Consider the following 18292-nt stretch of genomic DNA (forward strand, 5'->3'; position numbering starts at 1 on the left):
ATTACTTCTTCCCCTTAAAGAAAGAGTCAAGCTGGTGGAAAATATTGCTGTTTTTATTTCATTCATTAACAGAATATACTTCACTTTCCCGCGACTCGTCATATACACAGGTCTAAGAACGAAGCAACGACTTGTTCTCCGAATAAAAAAAAGAAAGCGTTCTGTATGAAGCGCTTTCTCCCAAGTTCAGAACGGCACTGTCTTGCTCCTAATACGTCCCAATGTTTACATTACACTTGATGCAAGAAAGAGCAGCACCGGGCATGTGATGACTGCAGGACTTAAAAAGGAGGCATGAACTATACATAAAGGGTGGGAAGACTGCTTGCTGTGCTTCGAAAATTTATAAGCACCACGAATCCTTGCTTGATGGAGACAGTTCTTGCGGCTTGGAAGACTGTAAAATGCAGTGTCGCTAAAAATGTCGCTAAAAATGTGGCCGACTCGATAGCAACAACATTGTGCAAAACAATAGATTTTTGTGGCCATCTCTACTGGATGTCTGGCCAAGCTGTGAAACAGCTCCATCTGGCTTTCTCTTAACTAGAAATGGCAGTGTTCGAGCAGCCCCATCGTTAGACGAAGCTCACTGCCCTTAGCAATGCTCATTAGATGCGGTGCAGAGCCTGCAATGATAGACATGTTGAACTACTCGTCAATCTTAGTCCCACTTAACGGGCTTTTTCTAACCATGCAGAGTCATCAAGTTAAATACATTATGTGCCAAAGAAAACATATATACGTGCCTTTTTGAAACATATCCCACAAGCACTGCCTGCAATTGGATGCAAACTGAACAATCTTGAAACAACGCTAACGCCATTAGAAAATGATGGAAGTACGGGTGCCTCTATCGAAATGTGAACAAGGAGCTCTACGGAGATGGCATGCATTTAAGCCTTTCGAAGGCTTCCTTCTCCAGTGTTTCCCTGTGGTCAGGGTGCGCTATGTTGATGAGAGCGTGTGCACGCTGGCGGATGCTCTTGCCGAAGAGCGAGGCGATCCCTTGCTCAGTGACAACATAGTGGACATGGCCGCGAGTCGTGACGACACCCGCGCCCTGCTTGATGTAGGTGCAGATCTTGCTGACCCCCTTGGCGGACACTGAAGGCATGGCCAGAATGGGCTTGCCCATTCCATCTTGGCAGATGGCCGCTCCTCGTAGGAAGTCCAGTTGCCCACCGAAACCTGCGAGATTTATGGATGACGTGGCGATGAGTAATTTTATGCAAATTTCGCAAACGCGAGTTAGAGCAACCTTATCGTGGGTGCCCGTGTCGAACTAGCTGACATACATACACATGCTCTGTTTTATATTTTTGGAAGGTTAAGATGTGACTGCGCAGTATTGCCCTTGTTTTTAAACTGCGGCACTAAAAAGTTATTTCCCATAATATCAAGAAAGCAGAGATGATATGGAAAGGTAAAGAATGAAAATCTAGAGAGCAGGTTGGCACGCAACAGTGTTGGTCGGCAATCTTGACACTGCCTCTATATAGTGTGTACGCTCCTATCCGATTGACACGAACCTTATTTTTTATATTTGAGTAGATGAAAGAAGGGAAATTTCAAGGGCTCGTTTCTTTTTTCCTTCTTTTTTTTTTTTGTTAAGCACAGCATTAATAAGAACTAGCAAACAAGAGACCGCTATGAGTGATTATGATAACCACATGTCGTTTCAGATCTCTTTAGTATCAAGATTACGTTCGCTCTGACGTTAATGTCGAAATAAAAATTTGGCTATGCTGAGACGTGCACTATAGATGCTGGAAGCAAAAGTATGTGAATCGCTATGGATCACAATGACTCAACCAAACGAGTTTTCAATCTGTCATGCCTTTTTCACATAGAACTATTCCATTACACGTAGCACCGGGACTGATCTAACTGGATTTGTCCAATCTACATCTCGGAACCTCCTGTGGTGAGCAAGCATCGTCTACCAGTGTTAAAACGTGTTCATTGTGCTCGGTGTTGACATGAGCTGAGCAAGCGTTTATCTGGTGGTTTCACTTCTCTGACAACAAATTGCCCTAGCTGTGTAGTGTGCCATACATGGTAACGATTGGCCTTGTAAAGCTGCAACTGAAGCAACTGGCTGAAAGAATTACTTGGAACTCGTCGCTGCAATGAGTGTCACACTCTCGTTATTCGGTCAACATCCTGATACATATGTCTGCAGATGTAACCTCATGTCTGAAAAAACAACCACGTTGCCAGAGTTATCAGTGGTTGTTCTCGAATTATTTTTGTTTGTCCACATGCTTTTGCTGGTTATGAAGCATGGAAACTTGGGCAAGTTGTTAGAAGATACCTGAATGCCAATCTTGACTCTTGTGGACCTCGAGCAAAGAAAGGAGCACACGAAATCGTGCGCTCGTTTCCCGACGTGAAACTTAGTCAAGCTCTTCAGAATGGAGAAATGCAATACGCTGTCAAAAGATTTTTTTCCGAGCCGCCTTATAGTGTTGCCGGAGTCAATGACCTGATGCTTGATCAGCTTCATGGCATCCCGAGTCGAGAGCCCCGACTGAAAGCCAATCATGTTGTTGGTAGCATTTGTTAGACTGGAGGTGAGCAGTGAGGCGGTTGAGCATGACGTGCTCAGCCGCCTTCCCGACTCACGACGTCGGTGAGATTGGAATGGGGTTTTCGATGCTCAGCGCCTTACCCGGCTTGGGGATCAGTACTGTGCAGGCTACATTTCAGCTTTTAGGAATGAGACAGCTGCGCCAGATTTCGTTGATTTTGTCCGTAAGAAATAGGATGAAGTCATCGTCGAGGTGCTTGAGCATTTTGTTGATTATCCCGTCGGGTCCAGGGGTAGATCTCCCGTTGAAGGATGCGAGAACCTGTTTGACCTCAGATACTGTGTTTCTTTTTCTGTTAAAAGATGCAGCCTATATGCTTGGATGGCTGCCTGTTTCACCAAGTGCCCAGAAAAAATTGTCTTTCATGCGCATTATTATTATTATTTTTTTTTTTGGCAGTTGCGAGGTGTCAAAGGACTCCTACTGAAATAGGTGCTCCGAAGTCTTGGTTCAACTGCAGATACTCAAGTTCTTTTCAGATGCTTACCTGAGTAAATCCTTGTGCCAATAGAATCCGACACGACCTGGCCAGTGATGTCAACTTCTATGCAGGAGTTGATGGCAGTGACCTTCGGGTTCTGGCAGATGATTTGGGGGTTGTTGACGTAGGAAACGTCCAGCATCACTGCAGATAAAAATCGCTTTGTAGAGATACACAGATGCAAACATCAAAGACCTACAGCATTCACTTGCTGTTCATATTTTTCAAAAATATATATATATATTTTGCGTTTGAACTGACCACTGCAGAAATGTTTGAGAGAACCCTGAAACACTTCTCACAGATGCATGCATGCTACACCGGCAGCGTAAGATGAACAGTGCCACAGCTGTCTATCACTGACATCATACGGTAGCTGGAATAGTAGTACTGTTATTTTGCACAGGGAAAGAGATTAATAATCATTATGCAACGACTTCTAGATATGCTGCATTTAGGAATAAAGCTTGTCATCTCTTTTATGGTTCTTTGGTTTGTCTATTGGACTGAACGTCTCAAAGGCGACTCTGGCTATGAGAATCAGTGTAGTAGAGGGCTCTAAATTTTATATGGGGCAGTACCCCATAGCACATAGTTTTTTATATGTCGCCTCCGTCAAGGTGTGACCACTGCGGCTAGGATCCATCCTGTACCTTTCGTGCCGCGAGCGGAGCACCGCAGCGCCACATCAGCGGCTTCGTTTCTCGATGGCCCAGTTAGCTAACTGAGCATGCAGTTCGTTGAGCATGAGTCATTACTGCACCAAATAATCCTGTGAGTGAAAGAATTTTCACCACCGACAAAAAACTGAGCTTGCTTGAAATTCACAGATTCAGTACAACAGCAGCAAGAGGCTAGCCTTGAAAAGAAAAGGAAAAAAAAAACTGGGGCATATCGAAGATGAAATATGCCGCACTAACCGAGCCCAGCGTTGCAGTTCATGAAATCGAACAGCTTCTGGGTGCCAATGCAGAAGCTGCCCACAATCTTGCCCTTCTCGATGACCTTCTTGTTGTTTGTGATGCAACCCTCTTCAACAAGGTCGACCACACCGTCACTGAACATCTCCGAGTGGATTCCCAAGTCCTTGTGGCCCTTGAGGCAGCTCAACACAGCATCCGGAATTGACCCGATACCTGGGAAGGTTAGGTTAGGAAAGCATAAAAAAAAAGAAAGCATGAGCTTGCTTTTGTTTTGTTTGTTGGTAGGGTTGCTCTCAGTCTCGGCCCAATTGGCGCTAAAAACAATAGGGCAAGATGTGCAATTACCTATAGGCAGACTGTGTATTAAAGAGAATCCTAAACACAGAAGGCAAATTACTTTCAAACAAGTTCTTGAAGGTGGTTGAATTTGCAATTACAGGGCCCAATGAAGCCACCAAGACACAAGTTATGGCAAACCTTTGTACATTAACCACTATTTTCGTGCTGGATGAATCGTCTCGCCCACAGTGCCCACAAATGCTAGCAACAGAGTTGCCTCCAGAATGCACAGCACGATCCACTGTCAAAGGGAACACTTGAATGTGCACCATTCATACTGTTGGCCCCCTAGTTGCAAGTGGATGTTGAAATATTGGTAGCGCAGTGTAGAAGTCTATTGAAATTAGTCAGAAATTTTAACCACCAGTTATCTTGCACAAATCTATGTTGCTATGTGTTTGTTGCGTCTACTCATGAATGCCGTCCACAGAGGACATCTCAACAGAAGGAGACTAAGGCACTCCTGAAGTTGCCAAAAAAAACTAACTTGGACAGCAGCTGTGACAGCAATGTCTTGTATCACGCGAGCATGACGGACTTGTACCTGATTGCATGTTTGTGTAAGTGCGGTGTCATGTGCTCTCTCTCCACTCTTTCTTCCTCTTTCAGCCTCCCTTTTTCCATTCCCACAAGTCGGGCAGCAAACCGGTTTTCCTGAACTGGTTAACTTCCCCTGCCTTTCCTTCTCCACCACTTCTCTCTATGTTGCTACGCTTTTGTAAGACGGCAAGATCCGGACATGTCCGCACCACTTTGTTACTACTGTATGCATTGCAACGCCAAGCACAAGGTTGCATTGACTCACCGAGTTGCAGCGTAGCGCCATTTTCGACCAGGTTGTCGGCAATGTTCTTGCCAATCTGCTTCTCCACGTCGGTCAGATTGGCCGGCTTATGTTCGGGCAGTTTGGCATTGTGCTTCACAAGGGCATCGAAATGCGAGATGTGGATGTTTCCGTCGCCCCACGTGCGCGGCATGTGTTCGTTCACCTGCCCTGAAAAGTGGCAGAGAGACCGCATGAAAAATGAAGTTTCTAAAAGGCTGGCCTACGCATTGAAAAATATTTCGTGCCAGTTAAAAATTGGCAAAAATGGAATGACAGGACTACAATGCATCATTAGATATATGTCAGTTTGGTACACATGACGCACAAAAAGATGGAATGTTTAAGATCCTCTAAGCGTTTCGAGCTGCAAAGTGCCAGGCATACAAGATGTGAAATGATATAATGGAGTTTGCGAATCTGTAGAGAGGGTGAAGAAGCGGAAGGTTTACAGGCTGAAAATGCACCCAAACAAGTGTGCAAGCAATGAAGAAAAGCAGGAGCAAATTGTGTAAATGTGTGTGTGTGCGCCACAAGTTCTACTGTCTCTGCCATGTGATTGAACAAGCATATTAAGGGGCGGTAATGACATGAATTTTTTAACACCAATTTACTTTGCCATACAGATCTCCTGAATACAGACACGGCTGTGAGCAAGTACGACGCTCAGCAAATGCTGATGAGACATTTTATTTCTGCGTGACAGTCTTATTTTCACATGGCACATTTACTGAAATCATACTGTCGCGTAATCTCTGCTGACCTCGTGCACCAGAATTGCTAGTTGTTATGATGTCAGGTATCAAAAGGTTAAAAATGGTTGCTCTTACCATGAAGCAGAGCGGCTGTGAAACGTCTGATCTTGTACAATGACATAACAAAATGCTCATAATGTGTCGAGACGTCTGGGTACAGTACGAACTGAAACTAGCTTTTCAAGATATAGTGAAAGTGCTTCTTCGGGATGCACTCATACCAGTACATTTTATAGGCTCTTGAGGGCTTGGCCTTGCATTGACACACACAAAGGGAAAAGAATAAAGAAAACAGCAACTGCAAACTTTCGTGTCGGTACCTATTTAAGTATGTCTTCTTTCCCTCACCCCTTTGTTTCACGCTCATGCTTGTGGGATTACTACAAATACTTATACTAATAAGATGGTTTGTGCCACATTGCCAAAGAAAGCAAAGATACCACGTAATGGACCTGCCAGTCACAGCTGTTGACTTACCAATTATGTACTTGGCATGGGTGAGAGCTGCCCGCGCACAGTCGACACTAGTGCCCAAGCTGCAGTAGCCGTGGATGTCCGGTGGCGTCACTTGCACCATGGCAACATCAACGGGAAGCACGCCACGGTGGAACACTTGGGGGATTTCGCTAAGAAAGATGGGCACGAAGTCAGCCCGGCCAGCATTAATGGCCTCCCGGCAGTTGGCCCCGACGAAGAACGACATGCTTCGAAAGATGCCTGTGCAGCAAAGTATTGAATGTAATTTGCAGTAATCGTTTCAACGCTGTATGTTTTTGCTTTCATTAACCCTTCGCGACAAACATTATGACAGAATCTCTATAAATGCATCAACTTTGATGCCAAAGCTCTAGAGAACTTGAAAGAAATGGAAGTGTTATGATAAATTGTTGTGTATTTCACAGCAAATAAATGTAGTGATGTAAATGAAAAAATCAGGCAGATCCCACATACCATGGCAATTGGTGCCATGAAAGGGAAAGAAGACAACCATCTGTATGTAGCACGAAGCCACAAGAAAATCTGTACTGATTTCTCAAAAAAAGAAGCCTCTTAGTTGTTGAGCAATTCGTTCTGGTCCGGGATTGTCTTCACTTTTTTTACACAAACAGAAAAAAAAAAGATCGATCACACAAGTGGGACACTCATGCCTGCTTAGAACAACTAGTGCACAAATACAGTATTCCTGTTAAAAAAAAAATGCAGAATTTCTACTTCTACATAATTCATTAGGCCTCTTTACAACATTACTCAAGCCACAGACAGGTGCTTCTAGCACAACATTGTCAAATTCATCAAAGAGTGAACAGCGCGCTGTCGTTTCTTTCTGCACTTTATGCAAGTCACTGACTTCAAACATTGTATGCTTCAATAGTACTCTTTGCTCAACTAGTGAAATACCGTTATTGTTGAACACATTGATACAGATACACTTTCACTGACTGGGTAAATGTGAAACATTGCCAGTATAAGGGACTAACAAGTAGTACATGCTTCAGATAGGGGATGCAATTGGAAATAATTGCAAAATTGGATTTGACTGTTACAACTATGTTCATGCTGTAAACAGTCACACCCAAAAAGTTTCTAATCTCGTAACACATCGACATAAGAAAGAAAAATAATAATAAAACTATTCAACTAGTTCTTTGAAATTATTTACAAATCAATGTTGCAGCTAATTCTTCATAAAAAATTTGTACCAAACATCAAGCAAACACTTGCAGTGCGTGAATGTCAGGCCAGTTAGAGATGCACGAGTGCACAACAATTTCACACCACCAGTAGAGGCAAGTACATCCATTGCAACCTGGCCTACCTCCAACATGGCTTCCCTCTGTGCCCACTTCCCGTTTTTAAATCTTGCACTTCATCTTTCTTAAGTGCAGTATGTGGCCCTGTCACAGCTCCACCTGGTACTATGTTTAGCACAGCCACTCTGTTCGTTCGTCTCTCTGTTTCTTTGTTTGTTCAACTTTAGATTGTTCCTGTGGTTTTTGCTGTCATTCACTTCTCACCCCGTAGGGTGCCCCTCCATTTCAACAAACCGTGCTGCTGCGTCTACCAGCAAACATTGCATCACTGAATTCCCAACGCACAGACAGACACCAATAGAAAGAGGAGGAGGTTTCACAACCCTCTTGACGTGCTTATGTTGTTTAGCAACCGTTCTTAGTGTAAAGCACAAAAAGGCGAGTCACAAACACCAGTTAACCTTGGGCTGTTCATATTTTAGTTGCACTGCACAAAAATCGCTTCCACTTGTAAAAGTTATCAGAAATGAAGGGCTGCAAAAGTTGTCACCTTTTTTTTTTGAAGTCTGTTGCTTTATGGTTACTTTATTTCTTGAAGAAATTCTGCAACCTGGGGACTTTCAAATGCAAGAGGATTGTTCTGCCACCAAGTAAAAAAAAGTTTAGTTGTTTTTATGTGGCAACGATTTGCGAAAAGTTCTGTCGCTAGAACCAGCATTAAGAAACTTGCGTATCCAGAACATACGCCCGATATATAAAGGTTGTTATGGAAAAGGGCCCCATACATAAATCGACCACTGTGTCTCCTCGAGTGTACATGGAAACCTAAAGTATCTTTGTATTCACCCTCACTAGAATGTTTTAGCCGCCTAACCGTAACGACACATGAATGACCACAAAAAAAAAGTGCACGATTATTAAGCCACTCATTAGTTTACTATTTTAAGCTTCACACCACAAAATAAACATTACATGAAAAAGTTCAACTGATCTAATAGCACTAAGCAAATCACAATATCGGGATTGTTTTTCCCAGTCAAGGTCAATCAACTTCATCCTGCTCGTGAGCAAGAATTATTGCTACGCATTTCTTCCTAAAAAAAAAACAGTCGCTTCTACTCTGTACCCATCTGGCATCATTTTCTTTATATTTGTGAAAACATCGAAACAGAAACAAATGAAAGAAAACAATCATTACTCTACAAAGATGGAATGGAAAACAAAATGATGAACAGATCTGATTGTCTAATCAGTGTTGGTAAGCCTTCCAGTCTACATTTTTGTGCAATCCACATTCGCAACAAGTTTAGTACGGTCTAGTTCAAATTTGGCTGGGAATTAAGGCTTTGCTGAAGCCCACCAAAGTTCTAATACAACTTGATAGCATCACACACATATGCTAAAATAAATGCTGAAGGCCATCAATGCTGCCAATTTTAAAAATACCCTAGAGTTTTTACATACCAGAACCAGTTTCACACAACCAGATGTAAGACTGCCGACTCACCGTGGCAGTCTGGGTGGTTGTATTCTGCAGCACCCTCAGTGTGGATGTGGCATACCGTGACGTTCTTAAGACCGGACTTCTTTCCATGCTCAACCATGGCAGGAATGAGCCCTCGTGGAGTGGCTGCCGCTCCATGGATAAACACTGTATCGCCTGTAGCCATTCAGAAGAGAATCGTATGCTGATGAGGCAAGGTTTACATGACACAAACATCATGCCATTCTTGCATGCGACAGTGAAAAACATTTAAAAAAAATAGAAAGAAAAAATTTAAACTAGTAATGCTAATCCTGTAGGATGTGCGAGGCTGGGTGGCCTTTCTTTTCTTTTGTTCTCTCTCCTTTATTTTATTTTTATTTTTCCCTCCCAGTATTATCTGTCTTTGTGTCTGTTTATTTCTATATTTTTCTTTCTCTTCCCACTCTTTCTCTATCTGTTTCTAATTGTTCCTCATTCTTTGGTTATCTCTGTCTTCCGTTTCTTTTTCTATCTTTTTCTTTCCCTCTATATCTCTATACTCATCCTATTGCCCATCAGAATTATTGCATCCCTTGCTGGACAAATCAGTGCACGTGTTCTGAGAGCGAAACAGAAGATAGAAGAGAGCGCATGCCAGTTCATGATGTTGACAATTTTTGTTTGCAACTAATGGGGCTCCCTCTGAGCTTGAACAGCACCACCATTAAATATATTTTTTAGTCGCCTGCACAGCCATAAAGTGCTACTTCGAACAGCTGCAAATGAAAAAAGTTGTGCACAAGCCAAAATTAGTTACAAGTTCACAATAATGCAGATATCACAAAAACTGCTACAAGGGCCATACTTCTTCAACCAGGTGATAAAAGCGAATGCATATCCTCTAATCATGTATATTTTAGCTTCCATTTCCCCATTGCAAGCCAGCCTTTCCCAGTGTCGTGACCAGCCGGAGCTACTGGACACATGATGACAGATTCCACAACACAGCTTAATTCACGCATGCGCACAGGCCTCGCAGCACACGTCTGATACACACATGCGCACAAAATATTATGCCTTTAGTAGAAGGATCTTTCCCCTTCCTCATATGCAACTTTGTAGGGCCCAGGCATCTACCCTCCGCATGCTTCAAACCAGGTCATACCCCAGTCTTCGTTCCCACAGTTTATTGAAAGCATTGATTTAACATGCCCAGATTGTGGGGCCGTATCTACGTTAGACCACATGCTCTGGCAGTGCCCCTCAACACACGATTCTCGGCACATGACTGAAGAGGAATGGAGCTCTGCGCTCAGAACTTGCACATCAACTCTGGGCTGTCTAGAGGGCCCACGACGCGGCGGTGAGGCTCGGCCTACTCGTTCAGACGTGGGAGCGGCCCGCTGCTCTACCTCCTTGAGGTAGTGTTCCTCAGGACCTCAATAAAGTTCTGTGTCTGTCTGTCTATGGGGGCAAGCATTATAGCTATTAAGAAACTAAACTATGTGTTTTAGTTCTGCAAATTGCAACGGTGTCTCACAGGCACTTTCTATTGTGATTAGGGCCTACCTGGATTAGGATCAGTCAGCATCAGATGCTGCTACATGGTCACTTGATATGTGGGTTTAACATCCCAAAACCACCATATGATTATGAGAGGCGCCATAGAGGAGGGCTCCGGAAATTTCGACCACCTGGGGTTCTTTAACGTGCACACAAATCTGAGCACACAGGCCTACATTTCCACCTCCATCGGAAATGCAGCCGCTGCAGCCGGGATTCGAGCCCGCGACCTGCGGGTCAGCAGCCGAGTACCTTAGCCACTAGACCACCACGGCGGGGCGCTGCTACATGGTCACTTTTAATTGTTATCAGGCAGGATTAGTATCACCACAATTGGAATCTGACTGCCAGATCACAATTTGGCTGACATCCGAGCTAAATTTGATCTTGATTAGTTTGGGCCCTGCAGCAGCAACGTATGTTGATAACAATCAAGAAATCGACTCAGATCAGATCTAACTGCACTTGAAAATGCCTCTGTGACACCATAATATGTATAGAGTTCGTTTCACACTTGGGGTGTCTTGCAACGCATGCCACGCGATGTGGCCAGCGCTGCAGGCGCGTGCCGCCATAGCTGACGACGTGGTTTAACACTATGCTTTTCAAGTGTCTGCGCACGCACGTGCTGCTGCCGGCACGCGACTGCAGCATAGGTCGCACCGTAATGTCATGCGCTCCAAGATTTCCACCAAGTGCAAAACAGACTGTACTTCTATCCTATGCAACTGAACAATAAACAAAACATTCCCAGTAATGACTGCTTAGTCTTTAAGGCTAAGCAGTAATTGCTGAGAATGTTCTGTTCTGTTATAATTGATAGACAAACTAATACACAATAATATTTCAATATCCAAAGTGAGCTTCTGAAACCATACAGGCAGGCAGCACATTTATATTTACAGGTTATATGATTTTCCAATCTTTTCTGTTTACTCCTGAATACTAGTTCATTATTTTGCCTGTGCTGCGGGTGCTCTGCCCAATGCTTTTAAAAGATTAATTGAAGTCGCCTCAACTTTTATGTGCTCGCTTTGCACCAACTTTCCTAATCGTATTTCATGCTACAGTTTCGAGGTGTTCGAGAAGGCTTTCCACAGCGGATAATCCGCCCTGTGGACATGTGGGCAGTCCGAACACTCACTTCAAGAGCTGCATTCTACAGCTGCGATCTCTCGTATTTCGTTACGCAAGAGCACAGAGGAGTGCTGATCCAGGATGGAGAAGCTGCCATGTTAGGAGTGTTATCAATTCTCCCATTGTCCTTTGGAAACCCTCTCGAGCTTGTTACGTTATCTGTCACCATATCTTTGCCAGAGAGATATTGCGTATCTCTGATGGGTCAAAGAGTAATTCACACTGCTAGAGGATGCTGACACAAGAGAGCTGAAGAGCGCTTTTCGTTAAAGAAGGCCCACCAATTGACTTTTTCTTCTCCTAGCCGCGTAACACACACTCGGCACCTAATAGTACTGTGCATGACTAACACAGCCCATGGTGAGATCATCTGTCTAGAACAGTCAAATATTTCATGTGTGTTATAACATAGTGCTTCTGCATAGCCTCTTTCTCTTCAATGGAGACAAAGAAAAAAAATGCAGAGCATTAAATCCAATCACTTGAGGCAATTCCATGACAGACAACTACTACAGCTCTAGTAAAAGCAAACTTCAGAATTTTAGCTTACTCATTATTTTTTCAAGAATACTTTTCAAACATCATTAAGAAACATCATTCAAATGAGGCTTTTGATTCATTTGGACTTCCTGGATGCTTGCGAGCAGTAATGTGGCTAAAAATGCTTGGTGGTAGAAAAGTGAGTAAACGTTATGATCATCATGTTACTACGAGCACTGGCTGCTTCTGCTGGTCTATCTGCAACCTGTATTGGACAATCGTGGCTTTTATAAAAGAGATAAGACGGTAAAGGGACTTTCTTTAACAGCTATATCAACGATTTCATTTCCAAGGAAACTAAAAGTGCACGGAAACGTGGAGGAAAAGGGTGCGCATTTACACATACACACACGGTCACTTCCAGCCAATTTATTGTTGCAATACCGCTTCTACTCATGCCATCACCTAATTGGCCCATATCAATCAATGCACAGAAGTTCGAGGCCCCCTACAGATGACACTGTCCAAATGACGTCGTACTCACAAAATTACTTTTTTTTTCTTGTCAGAGCTATTGATGGCATGCTTAACACATTTTACCGATCTTCCCAATCTCTAGTGCCTGGATGAAAAAAAAAAACATCTAGTCCGCCGATTTCTGTTCATTCTGCATGTGTCCAACAACAGAACACAGCCATATCACTTACGATTTATTGCTTAAAAATCACCTGTCACATTCTTGACATTGTAAAAGTAAGCATGTAAGCGATCGTTAATGCAACAATCTGTTTGACCAACACAGCAGTGACTGTTGTTGGACATGTGCAGAATGGTTGACGAAAATCGAAGTCGGCTAGACCATCGAGGCACGGGAGACAGAGAAGATAGGCGAAAGTGCATAAGTATGCTATCAATAGCTCTGGCAAAAACAAATAACTTTCCGAGAGTGACCACATCATTTTGAAAGTGTCATTTGTTAAGGGCTTTGAATTTTGGCGCATTGATTTGAGCCGATTAGGTTATGGTATAAGTAGCAGTGGTATTGCAACAATAAATCTGTTGCAAGTAGCACAAGTGTGTGATAATGTGTGTGCCTTCTTTCACCCATGTTTTTTGTGTGCTTTTAGTTGTCGTCAAAATGAATTACCGCCCAAACTGCCACATAGGTGATTTTATTTGTATACTTTGTGTGCTGTTGTATGGTGTGTCCATTTTGCTTACAGAATAACTCGTAATCAATTTGCCTTAACTCATTTAAGCGAAGCTGTGTGCTTTACATGGTCACTTTTATATGCACTACTTCTTTATAAAATTGCAGTGAATAAAAGAGCAATAACGTTAATAATAATAATTGCTGGGGTTTCATGTCCCAAAACCACCACATGATTATGAGAGATGCCATAATGGAGGGCTCCGGGAATTTTCACCACCTGGGGTTCTTTAGTGTGCACCTAAATCCAAGCACACAGGCCTCAGAAGAGCAACAAGGTTACTTTTGATGAGATTTTAAATGTTAATTTACCACTCGAGAAGTATTTACAGTACTTACACAGATTATTAGTATAGAAAATGAAGACCAAGCCTTTTTCCTTTAATTCCATAAATGAATAAGGGCGCTTACAAAGTCAGGCATTTGAAAGAATCCGCACTTATCTTGATTGCCCCCCCCCCCCCCCCCTTGCTTTCTTTCCTCAAACAACTGTGAAAATGTTGGTACACTTGGTTTGCATTCACTCTCGCATAAAATGTGATCAATCTTCAATACAGTACAATTGCTTAGTCTTTATAACATGGTTCTGTTGAACATAAGTTTGTTGGAAGCTGGTTTGGAAAATTTTCATGCAGCTGGGGATACCTATGGCTTTTCCCATCTTTTCATTCTTTCGTGTTTTGTACCAAACATCTGCTAATGAAAAACCCAATCTAGCAAAAAAATAAAAAACTTGCGTGTTGCAAGTCCACGCACTTCAGATAAACTGCTCGATGAAATGCCAGGTGCTCCAAGTGGCTGGATATTAGGTCACAGCTGGTTCATACCTGCCATGCTGTCGCAATGTTTTGCGACAAACTTGGACCTTTTTCAGGCCATATTTTGATACAGCTAATTTCAGAAAGTCCTTTAGAGGTGCACAGCAATGACGATTTCAATCTGTACTGCCTCTTGTTCTGTTAATAAATTGCCCTCAAGTGAATATTTTTCTTCTCTATTCTACAGTACATTTCTGTTTCCTTTTTGAGTGTGATAATGTGCGCGTAGTTATTCAACATAGTACAGAACATTGGTGCAAGAAAATATCACAACTGAATAGGCTTTGCATGATGTTCAACACACATGACAATCACAACACAAAACTGATATTGTTGACGTTTACAAGCCTTATTTTCCTGTTCAGTCTTTTTTGTTGACTATAATGAGATAATTTCGCATATATTTAAGAATGAGTAAAATACAATGTTGGAACTATGCTTCCAAATGAACACACATCAACCACCCAGAATCCTTTAACCTGCATTGAAGTTTCTGAACACAGGCTTTTAGCACCTATTGTTATCCAAACGTCACTGCCATCAGGTGTAAAATGCACTCTCTTGCTCCACAGCAGAATGTGGCATCTGCTCGGCGATGGGCACGTGGGCATTACATTCAGTGTGACAGCATCCGGGAAAACCATTTCTTTCTTTGCTTGGCAAGAGCCTCATGCGAAAGAGTGTGGCCGCACTTTGTACGTATGGCCGCACATTTTCGTTGCTACCTCTTACACAAAACGTCCTTCAGGAGATAAGAGAAGGACACGAGCACACATGGCACACAATGAAAGAAGCTACACTCACAATATCGCCCTCTAATTATAGACGACCGACTGCCCATACACAAAACTGATGTGTAACTGCATTTCAATGTTCTGCGCATTAACAGTAAAAACAAGCACTGTAAAAACAAGCACATTAACAGTAAAAACAAGCACATTAACAGTAAAAACAAGCACAAAAAAATACATAAAAGCTGTTAAACATCACACATGCACAGAAAAAGAACATTGAGAATGCGGAAGAAAGAAGCACCACTACAGTCGAAGCGCTATCTCTCAAGAGTCTTGCATTCATTGACAAGTGGCTTCAGCTTTTCCTCTGCTCTTGCAGCGAGCGAGCACTTGTTTGCATGCTAGCTTGCCATGATAACTGGCCACACTGTCATGTGACCAAAACAAGTTTGAAAGGCACAAGCAACCTCTTCTATCAGCTACGGACCACAGTCGTATCAGTGCACTGAGGCGAGGCGTACCCCCTTCTCCCGGAACTATCACAACCGAAGATAACTGCACTTCTCGGCCCGAGAATCGCCTTCGTAGAAGCCCGCCTATTGCAAGTACTCTCTCGTTTAAATGGCCTGGCTTGTTGCATAGCAGTTAAAAAAAGAGAGACAGAGCCTAGCAGATTTTAAACGCCAGCTTGACAAGCAGTCCCAATCACAGTGATCTAGAGCCATGTCGTCCAGAACGCCATGCAATTAGTAATGAAACTTTGCTGTCACCCACAAAGCTCTGGAGCTAAAACACCAATTAGAGGCGTTGTTATAAAGGTGTTGCTCTAATATTGTAGCGCTACATTTAACGAGGACAGCACCTGTCCTGTATCTCTTTTCTTGCACTCATCAAAATGTGTAGCGCTGCAATTTTTTAAAGTATGAATGTATTACCGACTAGCCTCACAGAGTGTTTTGTCAAGGTGTAACGGTCCCAGCGTTTAAAACTAGCAGCAAAAAAAAAGACACAATTCTTGAACAATGGAAAACAGGGACAGTGAAGTACCTCTATCCGATTCCTGAGCATTTTAAGAATGATTAGATGAGCCGAATCACCGTTAGGCTTTGTAGTAGGGAGAGTAAAATGTCAATCATTCAGTTTTTAGCTGACCAGACCACCAGAATATACCAATCGCTTGCATCCACTAATTTCCCACTACCAATTTGATAAATGATGATCTTCTCCCGTGTAGGCCAGAGTCGTATATCTGTCAACTCGAATGGACGCCAGAGGTTTCACTCACGCAGGGCGCTGGAAATGTGCGCTGCCACACCTAGCTGCAAACGATAAGGGGCGACTGGTTTAACTGGAAATTGCAACAACGTGCGGGAGCATAGACGATGGCTTGATAAATAATGCAATAGAAAGAGTCGCCCCGCACTCTTTGCTACGTTTCCCATCTTTTTTTATTTCGTTTTTTTCCCTCGTGGCTAACGATTTCCTTTCCTCGTGCAGTTGAAAGCGTAAGTACGCCGCGCGCGCCGTTAACGGGCGCGGGGTCAACGAGCGGACGATTTTTACGAGAGATGTGTCGTGTTTATTCAAGAGCGTACAGTCGAAGTATCCCTCCATTTTGTACGCAGCACCTCAAGGTCGAATTTCTTTACGTCCCGCGCCAAAAATGGAACGCCGCAAACCCGAGCGCCGCCCGCAGATCTTCGCAGTTTCCCGAGAAACTGGAGACTCCGCAACTAGAATTCTTCATAAAGAAAATAGAGAGAGAGGGGAGGGACTAGGACGTCAAGGTTACGTACGATTAAAAAAAATGCACTCGTGGCTCTACAACTGCGTTACGAGAGGAGATTTCTAAACTGTGAATTTTGAGGTAGTTGACTGCAGTTAACTTACAGGATGAAAAATACCGTTTTTGGTAGGAATAATAATAAACAAATCGCCCACGCGCGCAGCGCGTAGGTGGACGGCGTAGCTCGAAATAATACGCGACGTCGTTGAGCTCGTCTGTGAGTTTCACGCAACGTAAACTTATTCGGCAGCAAGCGTCGTAATGCACGAATTGACCGTTCAACACATTGATTGATTGATATGCGGGGTTTAACGTCCCCAAACCACCATATGATTATGAGAGACGCTCCGGAAATTTCGACCACCTGGTGTTTTTTAACGTGCACCCAAACCTGAGCACTCGGGCCTACAACATTTTCGCCCCCATCGGGAATGCAGCCGCCGCAGCCGGGATTCGATCCCGCGACCTGCGCGTCAGCAGCCGAGCACCTAGCCACTAGACCACCGCGGTGGGGCCACCTTTCAACACAAGTGCGACGTGGACTCGGAGTCGCAACATCGATCACCGCTGATTTATGGCAGAGGAAGGAAGTCGTAGGTCACTAATGCTCGAAGTCCGCTGGGAACGAGAGAACTAAACAAACAAACAAAACGTGCGCTGAAAAAAAAAAAAAAAAAGAACACGCGGACACCAAAAGGCGTGTCCGCGATTGAGATGAAATTATTTTCCTGGTACCGCTATGCATCTTCACCCGGTCCTTACCGGACTTGATCGCGGAGACGGCTTCCTCGGCCTTCACCCACTTCGGATCGCGCTTCAGCGGCTGGAACGGTTCATTGCAGTACGAGTAGAAGCCTCTCCGGTGAGCGTTCTTCAGGCCCGGACGGACGAACCGCTGGCAGAGAGAGGCCGCCTTGGACTTGAACGACATGGCTGGCGGTCAGATGCGAGAAATCTTCGTGAACGGCGAGACCTGTCAGACGCGGAGCGGCACGGATTTATATACAAAGCGGCCCAGTCGTGCTCGCGATCTTCTCCGCCGTTATCGCTCGGTCCGGCAATCCGTGCACGGCGGTGGTATGCGAGAAAGCAACACCTGCGCGGGCGTCGAAATCGGAAACTTGCGGCGGGATATGACATCACTTTGACGTGTTTGAGTTTCTTTTGCTGTGTGATTTACATCATATTCGTATGTAGTTACGTTGACTTAATGACGTCACCAAAAAGTGCCAAGTTTGAAGTGTATTGTTTATTTAATTTAAGTGCTGACAGTGTTGCATTGCATTACGTACATGTAAAACAATAAATTATGAATTGTTTTTCGAGTACTTAACTTGAAACTTTTGTGACAATTTAAGTGCGAGAGCGAAAAACGTACTTTGCTAAAAAGTTGTTGTGGAAAAACACCTACAACAATTGCCGGGTATTTTGTACCC

General features: G+C 43.6%; 1 protein-coding gene across 1 annotated transcript; it reads right to left on the reverse strand.

Moving 5' to 3' along the window:
* Positions 1 to 32: 32 nt before the first annotated feature.
* LOC119175778 (succinyl-CoA:acetate/propanoyl-CoA:succinate CoA transferase) lies at positions 33 to 17966 on the reverse strand. Its single transcript, XM_037426752.2, has 7 exons — positions 17619 to 17966; positions 9171 to 9323; positions 6390 to 6629; positions 5140 to 5328; positions 3993 to 4208; positions 3079 to 3216; positions 33 to 1188 (listed from the first exon to the last, which is right to left on the reverse strand). The coding sequence occupies exons 1-7, from the start codon at positions 17785 to 17787 to the stop codon at positions 875 to 877; spliced, it is 1419 nt and encodes a 472-aa protein (XP_037282649.1). The 5' UTR covers positions 17788 to 17966; the 3' UTR covers positions 33 to 874.
* Positions 17967 to 18292: the final 326 nt, after the last annotated feature.

The sequence above is a fragment of the Rhipicephalus microplus genome, unplaced genomic scaffold (genome assembly GCF_043290135.1).
Source record: "Rhipicephalus microplus isolate Deutch F79 unplaced genomic scaffold, USDA_Rmic scaffold_108, whole genome shotgun sequence".
Classification (NCBI taxonomy): domain Eukaryota; kingdom Metazoa; phylum Arthropoda; class Arachnida; order Ixodida; family Ixodidae; genus Rhipicephalus; species Rhipicephalus microplus.